The 19,068-nt window shown below is 44.3% G+C and overlaps 1 protein-coding gene across 1 annotated transcript in view; it reads right to left on the reverse strand.

Moving 5' to 3' along the window:
• MYH15 (myosin heavy chain 15) overlaps positions 1–19,068 on the reverse strand; it is a 208,390-nt gene that overhangs the window by 3,412 nt on the left and 185,910 nt on the right. Inside the window, 7 exon segments of the mRNA XM_049857882.1 lie at positions 4,020–4,080; positions 9,947–10,223; positions 10,695–10,789; positions 12,301–12,425; positions 16,540–16,663; positions 16,665–16,737; positions 18,435–18,615. Coding sequence (XP_049713839.1) covers positions 4,020–4,080; positions 9,947–10,223; positions 10,695–10,789; positions 12,301–12,425; positions 16,540–16,663; positions 16,665–16,737; positions 18,435–18,615 — 936 coding nt within the window.

Consider the following 19,068-nt stretch of genomic DNA (forward strand, 5'->3'; position numbering starts at 1 on the left):
CCAGTTCAACCCCTGAAGATAATTTTCATTTCCACCCCCAAATATACTGAATCTGAATCTATATTTTAACAAGATCCCCAAGTGATTCTTATGTATACATAAGATTCTTATGTATACACTCTCATGTAAACACACGAATCACCTGGGATCTTGTTAAAACATGGATTCTGATTCCATATGCAAATTCTTGGCAGAGGATCAAACCAGAATGAATCAGTTCGAAGGCCTGATTTAATTCTATTCATCTCCTAGTTCTGAGAAATTAATAACCACTGTTCTGAGCAATTACTGAGTGGCTCAGTTTGAGTCACTTCTCCTGATCTATCCACAGCATCTTACTAGCCTTTGCTGAGATGGAAGTTGAAGCCATTGGTCTTCATTGGGTCTCCAGTCCTCCCATTCCAGCTAAACTCATTCCCTACATTCTCACCTGCCTGTGGTTTCTCATTATGAATGAAGTGCCGTTATTACAAAAGCTACATTTGTAAAACATAAAACGAATCTTCTCCCTGACTCTTGGCTTTGAATAGTAGAAACATAGGAAAGACAAGATTTCTGGAATTCTGGCAAGGGCATCAGCACAGATGGTGATGAAAATCCCACAAGCTGTGGGAATTTAGTGTGACTATTCTCATTGCTTCCATTGGAGTTCAGGCTTGGGCTGGAGAAAGGAAATCTGGTGAGACAGTGTTTCTCAATTGGGTTTCATGGACCCTTGGACATTCTGCTGGGGAGAAAGAAGAGAAGCAGGCAGGTGGGCAGGGGCCCTATATACGCCCCCTTCTACACCCTTTAACTGATATATCTCCACTTCGGAACTGTTGGACTTCTCAAAGGAATAAAGGGTTCTGCCTACTAGCAATTGAGATACTGATTTAACTAAGACATACCACTTCTGCTCAAGTGTTTTCACACCCATTCCATCAAATATCAACTTCTTTGGTGCCTTTCGTGGTCCCCCCACTTAACTTCCACTGCCCCCACAAGCTCCTCCCATTCCAATGAGACTCATCTCCTAGTGTATCCCCACAGATTCCTTGCTTACTCCCTCCTCCATAAGTTTACCCAAACTGTTTTCATCACCTGGAATGCCCTCTCCTCCCTTAAGGTACAATCTGACAATAGATAATTACTAATGTTTAAGTTTACTTAGGCAGGGAAATGAGACAAGTCTGTGTTGTAAATAAAATTCCTTCTGTTATCATCTTCCTATCACTCTAACTCTCAGGTATGAAATTTGAAGATTTATGACATTATGTGTTTATTGGAAATTCTAAAACTAACGGAGACTTACTTGTTAATAACTGAGGACAGAGTTGGTCAGCAGGCCACATAGTAGAACGCTGAAAAAAGCTAAAAGTGGTTGCTTATGTTAATGATGTTCCTCCCACTTGGGAAACAAAGGCTTTGACATTAGGCCAAGGCTCACACCTCAGCTCTGAGGTAAGGATTTGTGAGGAATGAAGTAGCTGTGCAGCCCTGGTGGTACAGTGGTTAAGAACAGCTCGGCTGCTAACCAAAATTGTTGGCAGTTCAAATCCACCAGCTGCTCCTTGGAAGCCCTATGGGGCAGTTCTACTGTGTCTGAATAGGGTTGCCTATGAGTTGGAGTCAACTTGTCGGCAATGGGTTTGGTGTTTTGTTTTTTTTTTTTTTAAAGTAGTTGTGGAGCTCTGGTGGCACAGTGGGTAAGCACTCAGCTGCTAACTGAAAGGTTGGCAGTTTGAACCCAGCAGCTGCTCCATGGGAGAAAGATGTGGCAGTCTGCTTCCGTAAAGATTTACAGCCTTGGAAACCCTATGGGGCAGTTGGGGCAGTTCTGCTGTGTCCTACAGGGTCACTATGAGTCAGAATCAACTGGGCGGTAATGTGTTTTTGGAAGTAGCTGTGGTACCCACCGTTGTGCACTGCTTGGATTTCCTTTCAAGAAAAATATTACCAGTTAGCTGTGAGGAAGGCAGTTACTTCAGAGCCTCTAGCCACAGCATTTGAGCTGAGGCTACACACTTCCCTGGTAGCACCCAACCAATACCTGATCACGGCAGGGTTATGAGAGTCTGGTCATTTCATCCCAGCATGGGAGTCCTTAATCTTCGTGCGGAGACTTGCTCAGAGCTGCACTACAGCCTCAGGCTCTTTCTACCCCATATTCCTTCCTGTATCGTTTCTTTTCACAGGTGTCAGACTTCTGTTGTGATCTAAAGCCTTTCTCTGGCCAATCCTTCTTGCTCGCCCTTTTGTCTTTTACAGCTGTTACCTCCGATAATCTCTTTCATCTGGTTCCTGGAGAACCCAGCCAACACAGTGACTTAACCAAATTTTGTTTTCTTATCTCAAAATGTGGAGATACTATATTCATGATTGAATTTGTAAGGATTAAATAACATCCACACCCAGATTCTTGAATACAGGAAGCAGCAAAAGGTAAAATGGGGCAGGTGGGTAGAGAAGGGGGGGGCAGAGAAACTTTCTTAACCTTCTAAATAGTTACGAGTTCCTAATTTTACTTCCTACTTTACAGCATACTCTTCTAGGCACTGGGAGAGAATACAGTGGGTTTCCAAATGCTAGAGGGACCTAAGGGAGGAATAACTTAGTGAGGACTGGCCATGCAACTGTTGTTGGATCCCCTTTCCAATATAGTAGGATCTCCCCAGAGGATTTTTCCTAGGAAAGGCAAACTCTATTTGTGTCCCTTTCAAAATGACACTTACAATTGACACTATGAATGAGCTGTTGCAAAACTCCCCGCCTCATAGTGCTGATGGTTATTTGATATCAGAGGAGGACAGATTGGACTTACTCAGCATCTACCTTGAATATTTCAAAACCAGGTATTAATTTCAAGGAAAGGGGAGGGCCACTAATGTCTCTTTAGATTTACAGGGCCTAGCCTATTATGGTGCATTAAACAGATGCTCAATAGACATTATCTGATTTGAAGGCAGAAAATCATTGCATGATTGAACAGATCTACTGTAAGCATTGTGCAGACACTTGGAAGAAATCAAGAAATACACCTCCACGCTAGTGCATGAGAAACACTAAGATTACTGCTGTGAAGAAACAAAGATAAAACACACTAGAACAAGAGTCCACTCCTTGGAACAGCGAATACCAAAAAAGTGTAGCTTTGCAGTTTTGTTCTATAATGAAGTTATTTACAGAAGGGAACAATAAGAAAGATCAATGGGAAAATAAAATCAAGAAAAACCCAGGCATTATTAACCAGCAGTATTTCACTCCCTCAGCTAAGGCGGCTTCCCCCTCCCCTTCCAAGAGGAGGAAAACAGCACGTTTCACGTTCCGAGGTGCTTACTTAGCCGCACATACCCTGGGCTGGCTCCTCAGCGGCTTTGATATACCTGGCACGGTCGCCACAAGTGTCAGACTAACTCATCTTAGCAAAGAGCCATTTATTCGGTAAGGAAGAGCCGTGCAAGCAGCTCATTTCATCTTAATTAGCACAAGAGGAAGCTTCTGATGTGCTCCGTTTTCTCGTCAACACCATCCTTCCTGCTGCAAGGAAGACTCTGATGTCTTCGACAACAGCACAGCCTCAGGAACAACTGGGAGCGGCAGACCTCGCGTTGGTACTGTTGAAGGTGCTATAGAGATGGGTGCCTAAAATAAACGTGCCTTTTCTGGGAGCGGCAGACCTCGCGTTGGTACTGTTGAAGGTGCTATAGAGATGGCGGCCTAAAATAAACGTGCCTTTTCACCGGAATACACTATACTGCAAAGTGTGAAAAAACAAGGATGGTATAAATAGCTTTTCACTTCTAATTGCAACTTGCCACTCACATTCTGCTTCCTGAGTGCTCTGAAAAGGGACCATCCCAAACCACTAATAGCCTGGGAGCGCAGGATGGGTGAGTTAGCATCTACTGCTGAGGGAGAACAAAGATGGAGAGGGAACTGCACGGGACATAGAAGGCCGTTCATTTCAGGCTTGAAGGGGCACATTTCTTAGGGGGTGGAGCCCTGGCAGACAAACAGAGATTGCTTTCCCGGAGTACCTGATAAGTAGGTTCTTTGATGCATGTCTCAAGTCTGCAGGCTCCCGGCTGGGCCTCTGCACTGCCCAGGCTTTGCCCTCCAGTTCACCTTCCAGCTCATGGATGGGCAACCAAACCAGGATCTCAGACCACATGCTGGCCACAAGCTGGCATTGCATTTGCCATTTGGCATGATCATTTGAATTAGGTGAGAGGATTATGTGTAAGCAATCCTTCTGGTAGGGGTTAACAGGGTGACCTCTCTGAGAAAACTGCTTTGCCAAAAGTAAGTTGGTTAAACTTATGTAAGTTCATAAAAGGACTGCTTAGGCTCTGAAGGATGTGAAAAAATTAATCCATGCAGATGTGATAAGCTGCTCTTCTTAGATTACAAAATTACACACACACTTGTGTATGTGTGTACCCCCAAAAACAAACCTGTTGCCATCAAATTGATTCCGAATCACAGTGACCCTAGAGGACAGAGTAGAACTGCCCCTAGGGTTTCCATGGAGTGGCTAGTGGATTCGGACTGCTGACCTTTTGGTTAGCAGCTGTAGCTCTTAACTGCTTCCCCACCAGTGCTCCATGTGTATGAGTATGACTGTATGTATTGCAAATTGTATATAAAGAATGTCTTGGCCATCTAGTGCTTCTATCCCAGAAATACCACATGTGGATGGCTTTAACAAATTTATTTTCTCACAGTTTAGGAGGCTGGAAGCCTGAATTCAGAGCACTGGCTCTAGGCCAAGGCTTTCTCTCTCTGTTGGCTCTGGAGGAAGGTCCTTGTCTCTTCAGCTTCTGCCTCCTGGTTCCTTGGAGATCTCCATATGTCTGGGCATCTAATTTACCCCACTCCTCTGCTGGCTTCTTTAATCTCTTCTATATCTCATTAGCATAAAAAGACAACCCATTCCCAAATGGGATTAGCCACAGGCATAGAGGTTAGAATTTACAACACAGGCATTGGAGGGACATAATTCAATCCATAACAGAGAGTAAACTACAGATGGCACACTTTAAAGACTCAGCCAATACATTACTTAATGTTAAGCTTCCTTCTGGTTCAGCTCTGCCTCCTTAAATTAATCAGACCCTGAGTCTATGTTTGGTCACATGTACCCCTGCTTTGTGTGAGAGCCGTAGTCAAATGTGTTTGCAGCCTCATAGAGTTATACAAACAAGGTTAACATAACATTCATTCAAAATGTAAGAATACCCACTATGCACCAGATTTCAGCCTAACCAACCAACCCGTTGCCGTCGAGTTGATTCCGACTCATAGTGACCCTGTAGGACAGAGAACAACTGTCCCATAAGGCTTCCAAGGAGCAGCTGGTGGATTCGAACTGCCCACCTTTAGGTTAGTAGCCAAGCTCTTAACCACTATGTCACCAGAACTCCACAACTCCAGTCTAGGTGTTAGAAAGACAGCCTTGAATAAAACAGACAAAAATCTCTTCCCTGTATAAGCAAACATTCTAATGAGAGGAAGCAGACAAAATAAAGTAAAATGCAGAGTATGTTATAGATATCGATAAATGCATTGGAGCCCTGGTAGTACAGTGGTTAGAGCCATTGATTGCTAACCGAAAGGTCAGTGGTTCAAAACCACCAGTGGCCCTGTGGGAGAAAGATGAGGCAGTCTGCTTCCGTAAAGATTTACAGCCTTGGAAAGAAACCCCACGGGGCATTTCTACCCTGTCCCATAGGGTCACTATGAGTTGGAATCGACCCCTTGGCCCTGGGTTTGGTTTGGGTTTTTTACCGTGTTCACCGCACAGTTCTGTCAGTTGGGACTTGAGGCTAACAGAGGCCCCCACCTGCTTCTTTTAAGCACTTGTTAATCTTGTTTTTAAGTGATTAAAACACATGGGGAGAAAAAAAAATCACTTTATTAAAGCAAATCCTAGACGTAATTTCCCCTGTAAATACTTCATGTGCTTCTAACAGATAATGGTTTATACCGTATTTTACGCAAATAATGTGCACTTCCGTGTTTGTTTGCCTGCCATGCCCCCCACCCCCAGGTATTTTTGTAAGGGCCCACTAGGCCAGTTTTTTTTTTTACATACTGCTGTAAAAATTTAGCATAATGTGCTTACAAAATACCTCTGGAGGGAGGAATGGTTGGCAAACAAACATAGAAGGTATATGTTATTTGTGTAAAAAATACAGTGATAATGTTTTTAAGAAAATTAACCGTAATTCCTTAGCATCATCTGGTATTCTGAAGCTCATTGTTACTGAGCTATTGTTGATTTGGGGCCATAACTGGATGAATAACAATTGGAAAAAAAATCATACAATCTTAAATTTGAGTTGGAAATACGAGTATTACTGATGTATTTTTTTTTTTTTAGGGAAAAATATTATCAATTCTTTGATTTTATACTTACATGTGTTTCTCTTAAACTAAACATCTTAATTCTTAATGACAGTATTGTATATGTTGTTGGATAATTGTATTAGTCTAATTGTTAACAGCAATATTAAGATATTATTTTGAAACTACAAAACATGATTTTCTTTTCTTTTTTTTTTTTTGTCCTTAGAATATATGCTACTAGGGACGTTCAGACAGATCACTGTGTTTCAAAGCCACTGGAAACGAGTCTTCGTTGTACTTCCCTAACTTGGTATATACTTAGCCTCATTCATTTCCATTTATATTAAAATTTTAGCAGCGGCTTTATTTTTCTCTTTGATTTAAACTTATTTTTAAGTTATAAAGCCTGTCGATATTTTATATGACTCGACGGCACTGGGTTTGGTTTTTGGTTGGTTTTGTAGTCAAAAAGCTAAACAAGGTGCATCCAGAAGGTGCAGCATTCGTCTCTGTGTTGTCCTCCTGTAGGCGACCATTTTTTATTAATCCTGTCACCATTTCTTTTTGAAAATAAAAGCAAATATGTACAAGTCTTCGTATTTCTCCCCTTTATTACACAAAAAGATTTACATCCACCCCCATTGCCCTGTGCCTTTTATCATCGTTATGCTGTTAGGTATCATCTTTGGGACATATTACAGGCTTTGCCTCGTTCCTTTGTAATCAGCATGATATTCCATTGTATGAACGTACCATATACAGGTAGTTCCCGACTCACGAATGGGTTCTGTTCTGACGACTCCATCCTAAGTTGGTTCTGATGTAACTTTTCCTTTTTTTTAGTTTTCATTATTATTGCATTTTATTAGCAGTATTTGTCTTGATCATCTAGTGCTGCTATAACAGAAATACCACAAGTGGATGGCCTTAACAAAGAGAAATTTATTTCCTCATAATATAGTAGGCTAAGAGTCCAAATTCAATATGTCATCTCCAGGGGAAGGCTTTCTCTCTCTGTTGGCCTTCTCATCAATCTTCCCCCAGATTAGGAGCTTCTCCACACAGGGACCCTGGGTCCAAAGGATGCGCTCTGCTCCCAGCACTGCTTTCTTGGTGGTATGAGGTCCCCAACTCTCTTCCTGCTTCCCTTTCCTTTTATCTTTTGTGAGATAAAAGCTGGTACAGACCACACCCCAGGGAAATTCCCTTTACGTGGGATTAGGGATATGACCTGGTAAGAGTGTTACAATCCCACCCTATTCCTCTTTAACATAAAATTACAATCACAAAATGCAGGACAACCACAGAATACTGGGAATCATGGCTTAACCAAGTTGATATACACATTCTGGGGGGAAATAATTAATCTGTGACATTCCACTCTTTGGCACCCCAAAAATCACATCTTTGCAACAAGTAAAACATATTCATCCCATCATATCATAGCAAAGGTCTTAACTCCAAGTCCAAAATCCAAAAATTCCTCTTCATCTGTGAAATATAGAACACAAGTTATCTGCTTCCAAAGGCACAATGGCAGAACAGGCATAAACTAGACATTTCCATTACAAATGGGAGAAACTGGAGGAAAAGAAGGGATAACAGGCACCAAGGAAATCAGCAGAACACCTTACATTAGCCTTCAAGGCTTTGAAAATAATCCCGTGTTCTCTGAGATGATTTGCACAATGACCCTGCTCTCCAGACTCTAGGTATTGGACACACTCTCCGGATTCTGAGTGGAGGACGCTCGGCCCTGGGCTTCAGCTCTGCCTTCCAGGCCCACTGGGACAGCAACTCTGCTCTCTCAGCTTTAGGTACACAATTCTCCTAGTCCATCTGAGTAGTGACTCCACCCTTACAAACACCAGAGGCCACGGCTCCACCCTTTGAAACCCCCGAGGTCATGGCCATACCTTTTGGGACTGAGACAGCTCAGCTCCTTGTGTTCCTTGTCTCTTCAGGTTCTGCTTCCTGGTTTCTTGGCCTCTTGGCTCCTCTGGCCTCACGCCAGCATCTGCCCTGCTGGGGCAAGTGTTCCAAAGCTCTGTAGCTCTATCGATAAGTGCCTGGAGGCACCCCACTCTGCCAGGAAGCCTCCTGAGCACAGGCACTCAGCTCTCTTGCTCCGTGAGTTGTCTCCAGTGCTGTCTGGTGCTGGTCTCCTGGTTCTGCTGCTGGTTCTTTGCTGCTGAAGGTTCTCTGCTGCTGCCACTTCTCTGCCCCTGCAGGTTCTGTGCTGCTGCTGGCCCTTGGTTGCTGCTGCTCCTCTGTCCATTTGCAGTTTCAAAAACCACTTCCACATTTTAGTTATCTGTTAGAGCAGCAACCCACTCGTGGTGCCAAATTCTGTCTTGGTCATCTAGTGCTGGTATAACAGAAATACCGCAAGTAGATGGCTTTAACAAAGAGAAATTTATTTCTTCACAGTAAAGTAGGCTAAAATCTAAATTCAAGGTGTCAGCGCCAGGAGAAGGCTTTCTGTCTCTGTTGGCCTTCTCATCAATCTTCCCCCAGATTAGGAGCTTCTCTACTTAGGGATCTTGAGTCCAAAGGATATGCTCTGCTCCCGGTGCTGCTTTCTTGTTGGTATGAGGTCCCCCACTCTCTGCTTGCTTCCCTTTGGTTCTTATCTCTTGAGAGATAAAAGGTGGCACAGACCACACCCCAGGGAAACTCCCTTTACATTGGATCAGGGATGTGACCTAAGTAAGGGTGTTACAAACCCACACTATTCCTCTTTAACATAAAATTACAATCACAAAATGTAGGACAACCACAGAATCCTGGGAATCATGGCCTAACCAAGTTGATACACACATTTTGGGGGGGACATAATTCAATCCGTGACGGTATCTTTATAAATCCAATCTTTATTTGTCTTTGGGAATTGGAAACATTACATATAAACACCTGCAAATGAACATCTGAGAATAATAACATCAGCAAATTACATGCTGTAACATGTATGTAGTGCATGTTACTAACGACAAGATGTACAAAATAAAAAAGCAGATGGTGGTAAGTGTGGTTCATCTTAACTCGAGTATGTTGTAAGCCAGGAACTCCTGGACGGGCAAAGCTCTTATTTTTCAGAGACCTTTCTGAACCATCAAATCCCAATCAAATACTCTTTTCATCCTTGTAGCATTTATCATATGCCTGGTACAGAGTCACTGAAATTGTTTTAATAATAAATAATCCTATTTTCGAGACTAGTTTTCCTGTTTGTTTTTCAGCTCCCTGAAGGCAGGTACTATGTCATTTCTGTCAGCCCTTACTCCGTCTTCATCAAATCTTTCTTGATCTCTTACTCCTAGATTTAGTGTTTTCCCTCTCCCTTCTCTGGTGTTACGGAGTGGCAGTATCTGCAGAGGAAGTAACAGAACCAGAGGCACAGAAGTATAATTATAGGGGTGTGTTTGGAAACAGTGGGTAGCCCTAGCTGTGGGCAGCCCAGAGCAGGTGTGGGCAAGTGGGAGCAGACACATTCTTACTCAGCAGTAAGAGAAGGCAGATTCCATTCAGTCCAAAAAAAGGACCATTTGGTGGCCGGAAGTCAAGCAAAGATGAATGAATATGTTGAGGCCTGACATTCTCAAAGATCTGGAAGTGCTATAAGCAAAAGTGATGAGGGAGGAAAGAAGAGCTGGTGTTATGTTCCAGAACCATAAGGTCTTGGGAGGTTGTCAAGACTCTATCATTACTCTGGCAAACTCCTACCCTGGATTCTAGTTTCTGGAACTGCTTTCTACTCCCCTTCAAGAAAGTCTGCTTAGCTTCATCCAGCCTTTTTTTAAAGTCTTTAATTGTCTGCTCCATATTATTTCTTATCCTTTCCAAGTGGGCATTGGGGTCTTGCTCCTTCTTCAATTCTTCTGATATGTTTGCTGCTTAGAAAAGAAGGAAAGGCACAGAGCTAATCAAGCAACCAATTGATCTTAACTATTCTACTCACAATCTTCATCTCCTGTCTGATCGGATGTCCTACCTTTCCTCTGCATATACCATCTCTCCCTGTCACTCCCTCTCTAGCCTCTGACGCCCTCCAGTTTGTGAGCTATAAGGCAATAGAGTCAGCAGCAGCTATGAGAGAGACTGGAGTGGAGGTTAGGATGAAAACCAAAGATAACATACCCGTATGAACATTATCACACAACACCTGTATTGAAAGGAAGGTGACCAACTGATGCAACCGCTTTTAATTCGATAAAGCACCAGGATATCTCCTGTAACTGGTGTCACGTGATGCATCAGGAAAAGTGTAGAAAAGAGCCTAGGAAAATTTCTTTTTCCATCTCATTTCTATATTCCTATAATGCACAACTACACACAAGTTTAGGTTCTGGGAATTTGGCACCAACAGAGGCTCTCAGTGCCAATAATCTGCATGAAGAAGGTTACTTCTTGCTTGTGAAGTCTGCTCTTGGCTTCGGCTACATGTGCAAGGGCTTGGGATCTAGCGCAGTGATTAACAACTGTTCCATGAATCTCTGAGGTCATTTAATGTAAGAACAGTCCCCTCCTGGCCAAAACTTCTCTGTCAGGTTACCAACCATCTGTAAAACTTAAGTGAGAGACGTCTGTGCAGATGGTTAGGGCAGAGAATGAATTACAGAGGTGACTCTGGGTTCTGCTATGCAGAGTCGGGGCTCAGAGCTAAGCTATTGGAGGATGGGGCAGCAGGGAGTGGAGAGGCAGTAAGTTCATGCTTCAAAATTGCCAAGAAAATCTTATAACAGCAGAGTTAAGTGGATTGCTTCTTTATAATGTGTGACTGCATCAATTTATCAAGCAGCAGTAGAAGCTCTTTGTATTCCTTCCTATCTATGTGGATTTTCATAAGTGTTAAGCATATGATTTTTGCCTTGGCCACCAAACATTTTCAAGCATTCACACACCTCTCTTCTAGCGGTAGTAGTGTCTGCCTTGATACACAACAGCTGAGTGATGGGCACGCTCCTCCATTACTAGAATGGATCTGGGTTCTGCAACGCCCTGGCAGCAAGGATGTGGTGCGAAGGTTTTGTTTAGTTCCCCTAGTGCTAAATAACTTGAGCAAATATAGACACACTCTCTTCTCCTCTTTTGGAATTTTAAAAAGGCTAAAGTAAATCCTAATTGAATATCCTGCTCTCTAATTCTCAAACCCTTTGTAGCAAGGGGGTCAGCTTCCATTTGGAGCAGCATGGTCAGGCTGCTGCAATGGCTGTGGGTTTGATGGGCTGCACAGGGTACTTGCTGTGGGGAGTGGGGAGTAGAGGCTGACAACTCCAAACCTGGCTTCGCAGCCTCTGGGTCCTGCAAAGCCTCAGTCCTCCACGTTCAAACCTTCCCCCAACCCTAACAGTTTTTGCTCAGTGATGCCTTTGAGCCAAGTGCTACATCTGCCCAGAAGGGGTGCTCAGGAGGTGGCCTTTTCCCAGGTCCCACAAGGGTACAGTCAGGGCTGGCAGCCAACCCTGAGCTGAGTGTCATTTAGGAAAAGCACCATCATCAACAAGTTTAAATTTACAAATAAAGGAAGTATACCAGCCCTGAAGGCCTTCTTTATCAGCCTGATTTTGCTACTCAAGCAGTAGTATGGCTTGTAAAAATACGTGAAAGAAGCATTCTTTCCAGATCGTCGCCATGAAATCATTACAGACCTGAGGAAAACAGCTATCTGAAAGGAAACACAGGAAGCATTGTTTCTAGCCACTAGATATATTGATGCCCAAATGGAAATGGCATAACTCTCCCTGTTGTAAGGTTTTGATTACCACAATTCAACAGCTGCTTTTCATTGCCAGGGGAGGAGTGAATGGTCTAGTTTTGCAATAGGGGACAGAGGCAGAAGGCTGAGCTACCCTCCTCCTGGTAGTAGGGGAGGCAGTGGAATTGCTTTTGGCTGCAGATATGCCCCACCCCTTGGTCACTGCTCTGGTGAGGGCCGGAGGAGGGGAGTGGGCAGGCAGTCAGTGGGCCCACCTCGGCACTGCCTTCGTGGCCTTCTCTTCTGCGTTTTGACAACCAGGCTCCACCTCTTCCGCTTTTTTCTTCTCCTGAGCACCAGCAACCTGCAGTTTCTTTTTCTGGCTGAGGAGACTTGTGTTCTAAGGAGAAGAAGAATCCCCATCAGGGAAGTTGGGAGCCACAAGGCACATGTAAGCTGGCGGCAGCCGACTCTGGCCAAGAGAGTCTTATTCTAGTCAGTCACACTCAGTTAAGCAATAACTCCAACCCCAGGGAGCCACAAATCTGTCCTGGAAGAAGTACAGCCAGGACGCTCCTTAGAAGCAAGGATGGCGAGACCTTGTCTCAGCTAGTCTGGACATGTTATCAGGAGGGGCCAGTTCCTAGAGAAGAACATCATGCCTGTTAATGTAGAGGGTCAGTAGGAAAGAGGAAGACCCTCAACAAGATGGATTGACACAGTGGCTGCAACAATGGGCTCAAGCATAGCAATGATTGTGTGGATGGCACAGGACCAGGCAATGTCTTGTTCTGTCGTACATAGGGTCACTATGAGTCAGAACCGACTCTATGGCACCTAAAAACAGGAGGCCACATTAGAAAAACAACCTGTGCCATCAAAGGATACTTGAACCAAAGGAAATTCACTCATTAGAGGATCAGCATTAAAGAGATGGCAGCCTTAATCAGAAAGGAGAAATGGATCCCAGATAACCTACAAGTCCCAAATGTGTGTTTGGTTTTCAGCTGGTTGTGGGTTTCCCTTCTGCTCTTTGATGTGGTGGAAGTGTTCCAGGGCGGAAGTCAAAGTCAACTGCAGACATCTGGGGAGGAATAAAAACCACAGTTCCCAGCATGCTGCTCCGGGAAGAAAAAGAAACAACTTTATCCACCTCCCTTCCTATCTGGCTTTGCAGTGAGAAGGAGGTGGGAAAATCAGCCCAGAACGAGCCTCACTCCCCAGCCCTTAGGGACCCCCATTACAGGAGGGGATTCTTTGTGTCCCACTGCTGGTGTGCCCCAGTTCTTTCCATCCCGGGTTGTGACACTAGTGGCCAAAACGCCTTTAGCTGCTATTTGGTCCATGTTTGAAGCGCCGCTTTTCCGAGGTTGTAAAACCTTAGCATAGAGAGAGCACAGGCTTTCTGCATTTTATTGCTTCCCATTATCCTTTCACTCTCTTCCAGCCAGTGCCTCTTTCGGTGGCAGGCTTAAGCCTTGGAAACAGAAGGAAAGATACTCCTGCCTCCCCCAGGTCCTGCCCTGCTTTCTCTGTGGCATGAAGCATCTTCATCAAGCTTGTCATTTTCTGTCCTTGTGCAGAGCCAGGCATTGCACAGCCGGGCTTTCCATTGCCATGGGTGTGGCTGGGAGGGATAAATAAGTGTTTTTCTGGAAGTATTTTCTGGATGCTTACTGCACATACCTCCGTACAAGCCCTTTCTTTGTAAAGGAAAGTAGAAGTTTAAATACTGTTGTGTTTGTATACGGAATCATTTAAAATCTACTAGGAAGATAATATGGGGGCAGTGGTGATTCAGTGGTAGAATTCTTGACTTCCACGCGGGAGACCTGGGTTTGATTCCTGGCCAATGTACCTCATGCCCAGCCACCACTCATCTGTCAGTGGTGGTTTGCGTGTTGTTATGAAGCTGAACAGTTTTCAGTGGCACTTCCAGACTAAAATGGACTAGGAAGTAAGGCCTGGCAATCTACTTCCAAACATCAGCCAGTGATTTCCTATAGATCACAACAGTCTCATCTGCAACCCATCATGGGGGTGGCGCAGGACCAGGTAGTGTCTTGTTCCACTGTGCCTGGGGTGGCCATGAGTTAGAGGCCCACTGGACAGCAGCTAACAACAACAGGGAGATAAGAGTCACAACTGTTGCATGCTGAGCCACTCCGTAAGTGCTTCTTGTGGGGAGGAAAGTGGGAAGAAGATAGCATGAGGAAAAGTAATCCAGATGGTCACAGATCAGGTTTGAAAAAAGACACATGTGATCAGTGAAGGGAAGGTCAGCCTTGTGTCTGCCCTGGGCTAGAGGTCTGAGAATGTGGAAGGGATGAGAAGTCTCCATACAGACAACCTTATGTTCAGATTGTCTGCATTTTAGTAGTTTTGAAGTGACCTAGCATGGTCAAGGTGGGGGAGAGGTCCCTGTGAGCCACAGAATATCACCCAGACTAGTGCTGTTCAATGGACGGTCTCTGGACCAGCAGCATCACCTGAGAATTTGCTAGATTCCTGGGTCCCACACACAGAGATTCTCATTCAGTCAGCCCAGGGTCCAAAACTAAGCCCACTGCTGTTGAGTCGATTCCGACTCATAGTGACCCAATAGGACAGAGTAGAACTGCCCCCATAGAGCTTCCAAGGAGCGCCTGGAGGATTTGAACTACTAATCCTTTGGCTAGCAGGCGTAGCACTTAACCACTACCCCAGCAGGGTTTCCAGCCCGGGGTGGGACCTCAGAATTTACATTTTGTTTTAACAAGCCCTCCAAGATGATTCTTACAGAACTAATATTTGAGAAACTCTGCCTTAGAGACCAAGTTTTGCCAATTCTACCTCCTAAACATATATATAAATTTATCTTCTCCTCTCCGTACCTGCTGGTTTTGCTCTGGCTGATGCCTTCACCTCTCCCTGCTGCTGGTTTTGGCCATATTAGGACCCACCGGCTCACTATCAGTCACCATACGTGCAGCGAACGATTTGTTACCAAACAGCCATTAAACACCGCAGACGGTGGATGATCTACTCTGAAAAACATTCACTATCATACTTCTAAAACTCCAACTTGTTGTATTTAGATAACCTTTCCTGAGTGAGAAAAAAACGCTGAAGAGTTAGCCTGCTGGGCATTATGCGTAACCTAGAGGCTATTTTTTTTCTATCCCAAAGAGGGCCCAAATGAGATGTGTCATGCACTTGGACACGGAAGTCAAACTGTGGGCACAAACTAATTGCAGTGCCTTCCTGGTGCATCTCTGATTTGTATTTTCTCTAACCCAGTATTTCTCAGTGTGGCATAAGTGGCATTCTGGGAGGGGAAATTTGTCATACTGCACCTCGGAGGAGTTTCAGTACCCCTGACCACTAGATGCCAGTGGCACATCCAGCCCCTGGAGCAATCTAGCCCCAAATACCCGTAGTGTGGTAGCTCTGGCCCTAGTTGCTTTAATCCATCCTCCACAATAATCACATCAAAATCCTCAAATGAAAATATGACAACGTCACTCTCAGCTACTCAAAATTCTTAAGTGGCTCCCCATTATCTGAAGGATAAAATTGAAACTCCATTGGTATCAAACTTCAAGGATCCTGGGACCTGGCTCTACCTGCCTCTGAGCACTGTTTCTTCTGGTCTGTCCTACTTGTTCTTGCTCTGAGTACGGGAATTTCTCTGAACAGCCCAAGCCCCCCTCCTCTCCACGCTTCTGCCCTTGGCTCTCCCCTTTGCCTGGCTGACTTCTTACATGTCCTCCTTGACTTAGACAAAGCACACCGTGCATCTGCCGCGGTCCAGGTTGTTGGAGAAGACTTTCTGGAAGAGCTGTGCTTGCTGACATTATACACATGGCAGTGCACCACAGCTGTTTACCTGGGACTTTACCTTTTTAGAACAGTGGGGAGATTTTGAATCTATACCGTGTATGCCTGCACAGCTTATGGTGGATGCTCTACAAAGGTTGGTTGAATGAGTCATTTATTATGCACTTTTGTCCTAGCCACCCTGGCTCCAGCAGCTTCTTCCTGCTCCTCCTAATCCTCAGAAAATGAGAGGAGGATTTAAGAATTCTGGCCTCATGTCACTTATATGACCTTCATGAGAAGCCAGAGCTGTCACAGCTCATCACGTCTGTCAGCAGCCACTCAGAACTGTTAGAGACTGCCTAGCTCTCAGGTGGGGGATGCTGGGGGAACAAAGCTTGTATCTTGGAGGGAGCAACAGAACCAAGCAAGTGATTTTGGGCACTACTTAGGACACGGCGGGGTGGGGGGAATGTTGATCCCTCTCTCCCGAGCATCCTGGCTGTGGATGCCCTAACAGTCCACTCTCTGGCAGAATACATGAGAATGAATGAAAAGTGTGACCACTACTCCACTGTTAAAGGCTCTCCCTGTGCTTTTCAGGCCACAGCCAAGACTTGACATGGCAACCCTGCATAGTCTAAGGCTGGCCCAGTGTGGAATCCCCCGCCTTCAACCAGCTCACCCAGCTAACGGACAGAGTTTGGGGGTCCTACCTTGGAATGGAAAAGATGGATTCTTTCTGTGGCCTCCAGGAGCTCTTCTTCAGCCAGCCTGGGCCCATGTTCAGCTTACCTTTGCAAGGCCCTCAGTTCCTCTAGTTCAGACTGAAGTGCACCACTCAGCCACAGCCACCTGCTCCTTCAGATCACTGTCCAGGTGCATGCTGTCATCTAGTTGCACTTGAAGGCTCTATAAAATGAAACATGGGCCTGGGAAATCAATCCCTGAGTTTAGAGTAAAATGTGCAACTGTGCATGCATGCTCTGAGCAAAGCTCCACCACTAGGATATAAACCAGTTGTTGTTGTTAGGTGCCATCGAGTCAGTTCTGACTCACAGCAACCCTATGTACAACAGAACGAAACACTGCCCAGTCCTGCACCATTCTCACAATCATTGTTATGCTTAAGCCCATTGTTGCAACCACTGTGTCAATCTATCTCATTGAGGGTCTTCCTCTTTTTTGCTGGCCCTCCACTTTACCAAGGATGATGTCCTTCTCCAGGGACTGGTCCCTCCGGATAACATGCCCAAAGTAGGTGAGATGTTGTCTTGCTATCCTTGCTTCCAAAGAGCATCCTGGTTGTACTGCCTCCAAGAAAGAATCGTTCATTCTTTTGGCAGTCCATGGTATATTCAATATTCTTCTCTAACACCACAGTTTGAAGGCATCAATTCTCCTTCGGTCTTCCTCATTCATTGTCCAGCTTTCACATGCATATGAGGTGAATGAAAACACCACGGCTTGGGTCAGGCGCAACTTAGTCTTCGAGGTGACATTTTTGCTTTTCAACACTTTAAAGAGGTCTTTTGCAGCAGATTTGCTCAATGTAACATATCTTTTGATTTCTTGGCTGCTGCTTCCATGGGTATTGATTGTGGATCCAAGTAAAATGAAATCCTTGACAACTTCAATCTTTTCTCTATTGATCATGATGTGTATTGATCCAGTTGTGAGATTTTTGTTTTCTTTATGTTGAGGTACAATCCATACTGAATGCTGTGGTCTTTGGTCTTCATCAGTAAGTGCTTCAAGTCCTCTTCATCTTCAGCAAGCAAGGGTGTGTCATCTGCATACCACAGGTTGTTAATGTGTCTTCCTCCAATCTTGATGCCCCATTCTTCTTCATATAGTCCAGCTTCTGGGATTATTTACTCAGCATACAGATTGAATAAATACGGTGAAAGGATACAACCCTGATGAACACAATTTCTGACTTTAAGCCATACAGTATCCCCTTGTTCTGTTCAAACAACTGCCTCGATCTATATACAGGTTCCTCATGAGCACAATTAAGTGTTCTGGAATTCTTATTCTTCTCAATGTTATCCATAATTTGTTATGATCCACACAGTCGAATGCCTTTGCATAGTCAATAAAACACAAGAAAATATCTTTCTGGTATTCTCTGCTTTCAGCCAGGCTCCATCTGACATCAGCAATGATATCCCTGGTTCCATGTTCTCTTCTGAATCCAGCCTGAATTTCTGGCACTTCCCTGCTGATATACTGCTGCAGCTGCTTTTGAACGGCCTTCGGCAAAATTTTGCTTGTGTGTGATATTAATGATATTGTTCGATAATTTCCATGTTCAGTTGGATCATCTTTCTTTGGAATAGGCATAAGTACAGATCTCTTCTAGTCATTTGGCCAGGTAGCTGTCTTCCAAATTTCTTGTTTGAATACCATTGGCATAGCTTCCAGCATCATAGCAACATGTAAGCCCCCACAGTACAACAAACTGACAGACATGTGGGGGTTAAGCACGTTACCGGTCATTTAAAGGATTAAGTTTGCTGTCCTCACCTTTATTACTCAACACAATCTGCACTTAGTTTGCTTCTATATGCAGAGATATTTTTCCCCGTATTACAATTTGAAAATATCTTGGTTTGAACCTGAAACTGGCCTAGGGCTTTGGTTGCATCTGATGCCTGCCGGTGGAGTCAGCTCAACTAGTGTTCAATCTCGTTGAGGTCCCCTTCCACCTTCCTCTTCATTCAGGTAGCCTTGATTCTGCTCTTAGCTTCAGAATCCAGACTATACTGCAGGGAGTCAATAGCACACTGCTAGTTCCTCCTAATTTTAGAATAACATTCAGGGGAAAAATCATGCACCCAAATTAAGAATGGTTACCTGCTGTGTTCACAACAGTTTAGGAAACAGAAAAAATTAAAATAGATGAAAAATTCTGGGTAAATAACAAAACGGCTCCAAAGGGAATCTATGTTAAAAACATAGACATTGAGGGTGGTGAGTACATGTTCATTGTAAGAAATGAAGTAAGACTCCCAGAACAACTTCCAGGAAGAATAAAGGAAAACACTGGAATCTTTTTGGGTTTCTACAGGGCAGTTAATGCACTCAGCTGCTAACCAAAAGCTATAGGTTCAAGTCCACCCAGAGGCACCTCAGAAGAAAGGGCTGGTATTCTACTTCTGAAAAATCACCCACTGAAAACCCTTTGGAGCACATTCTACTCTGATACAAATAAAGTCACCATGAGTCAGAATTGACTTGAC

This window comes from Elephas maximus, chromosome 18 (assembly GCF_024166365.1).
Source record: "Elephas maximus indicus isolate mEleMax1 chromosome 18, mEleMax1 primary haplotype, whole genome shotgun sequence".
Taxonomy (NCBI): domain Eukaryota; kingdom Metazoa; phylum Chordata; class Mammalia; order Proboscidea; family Elephantidae; genus Elephas; species Elephas maximus.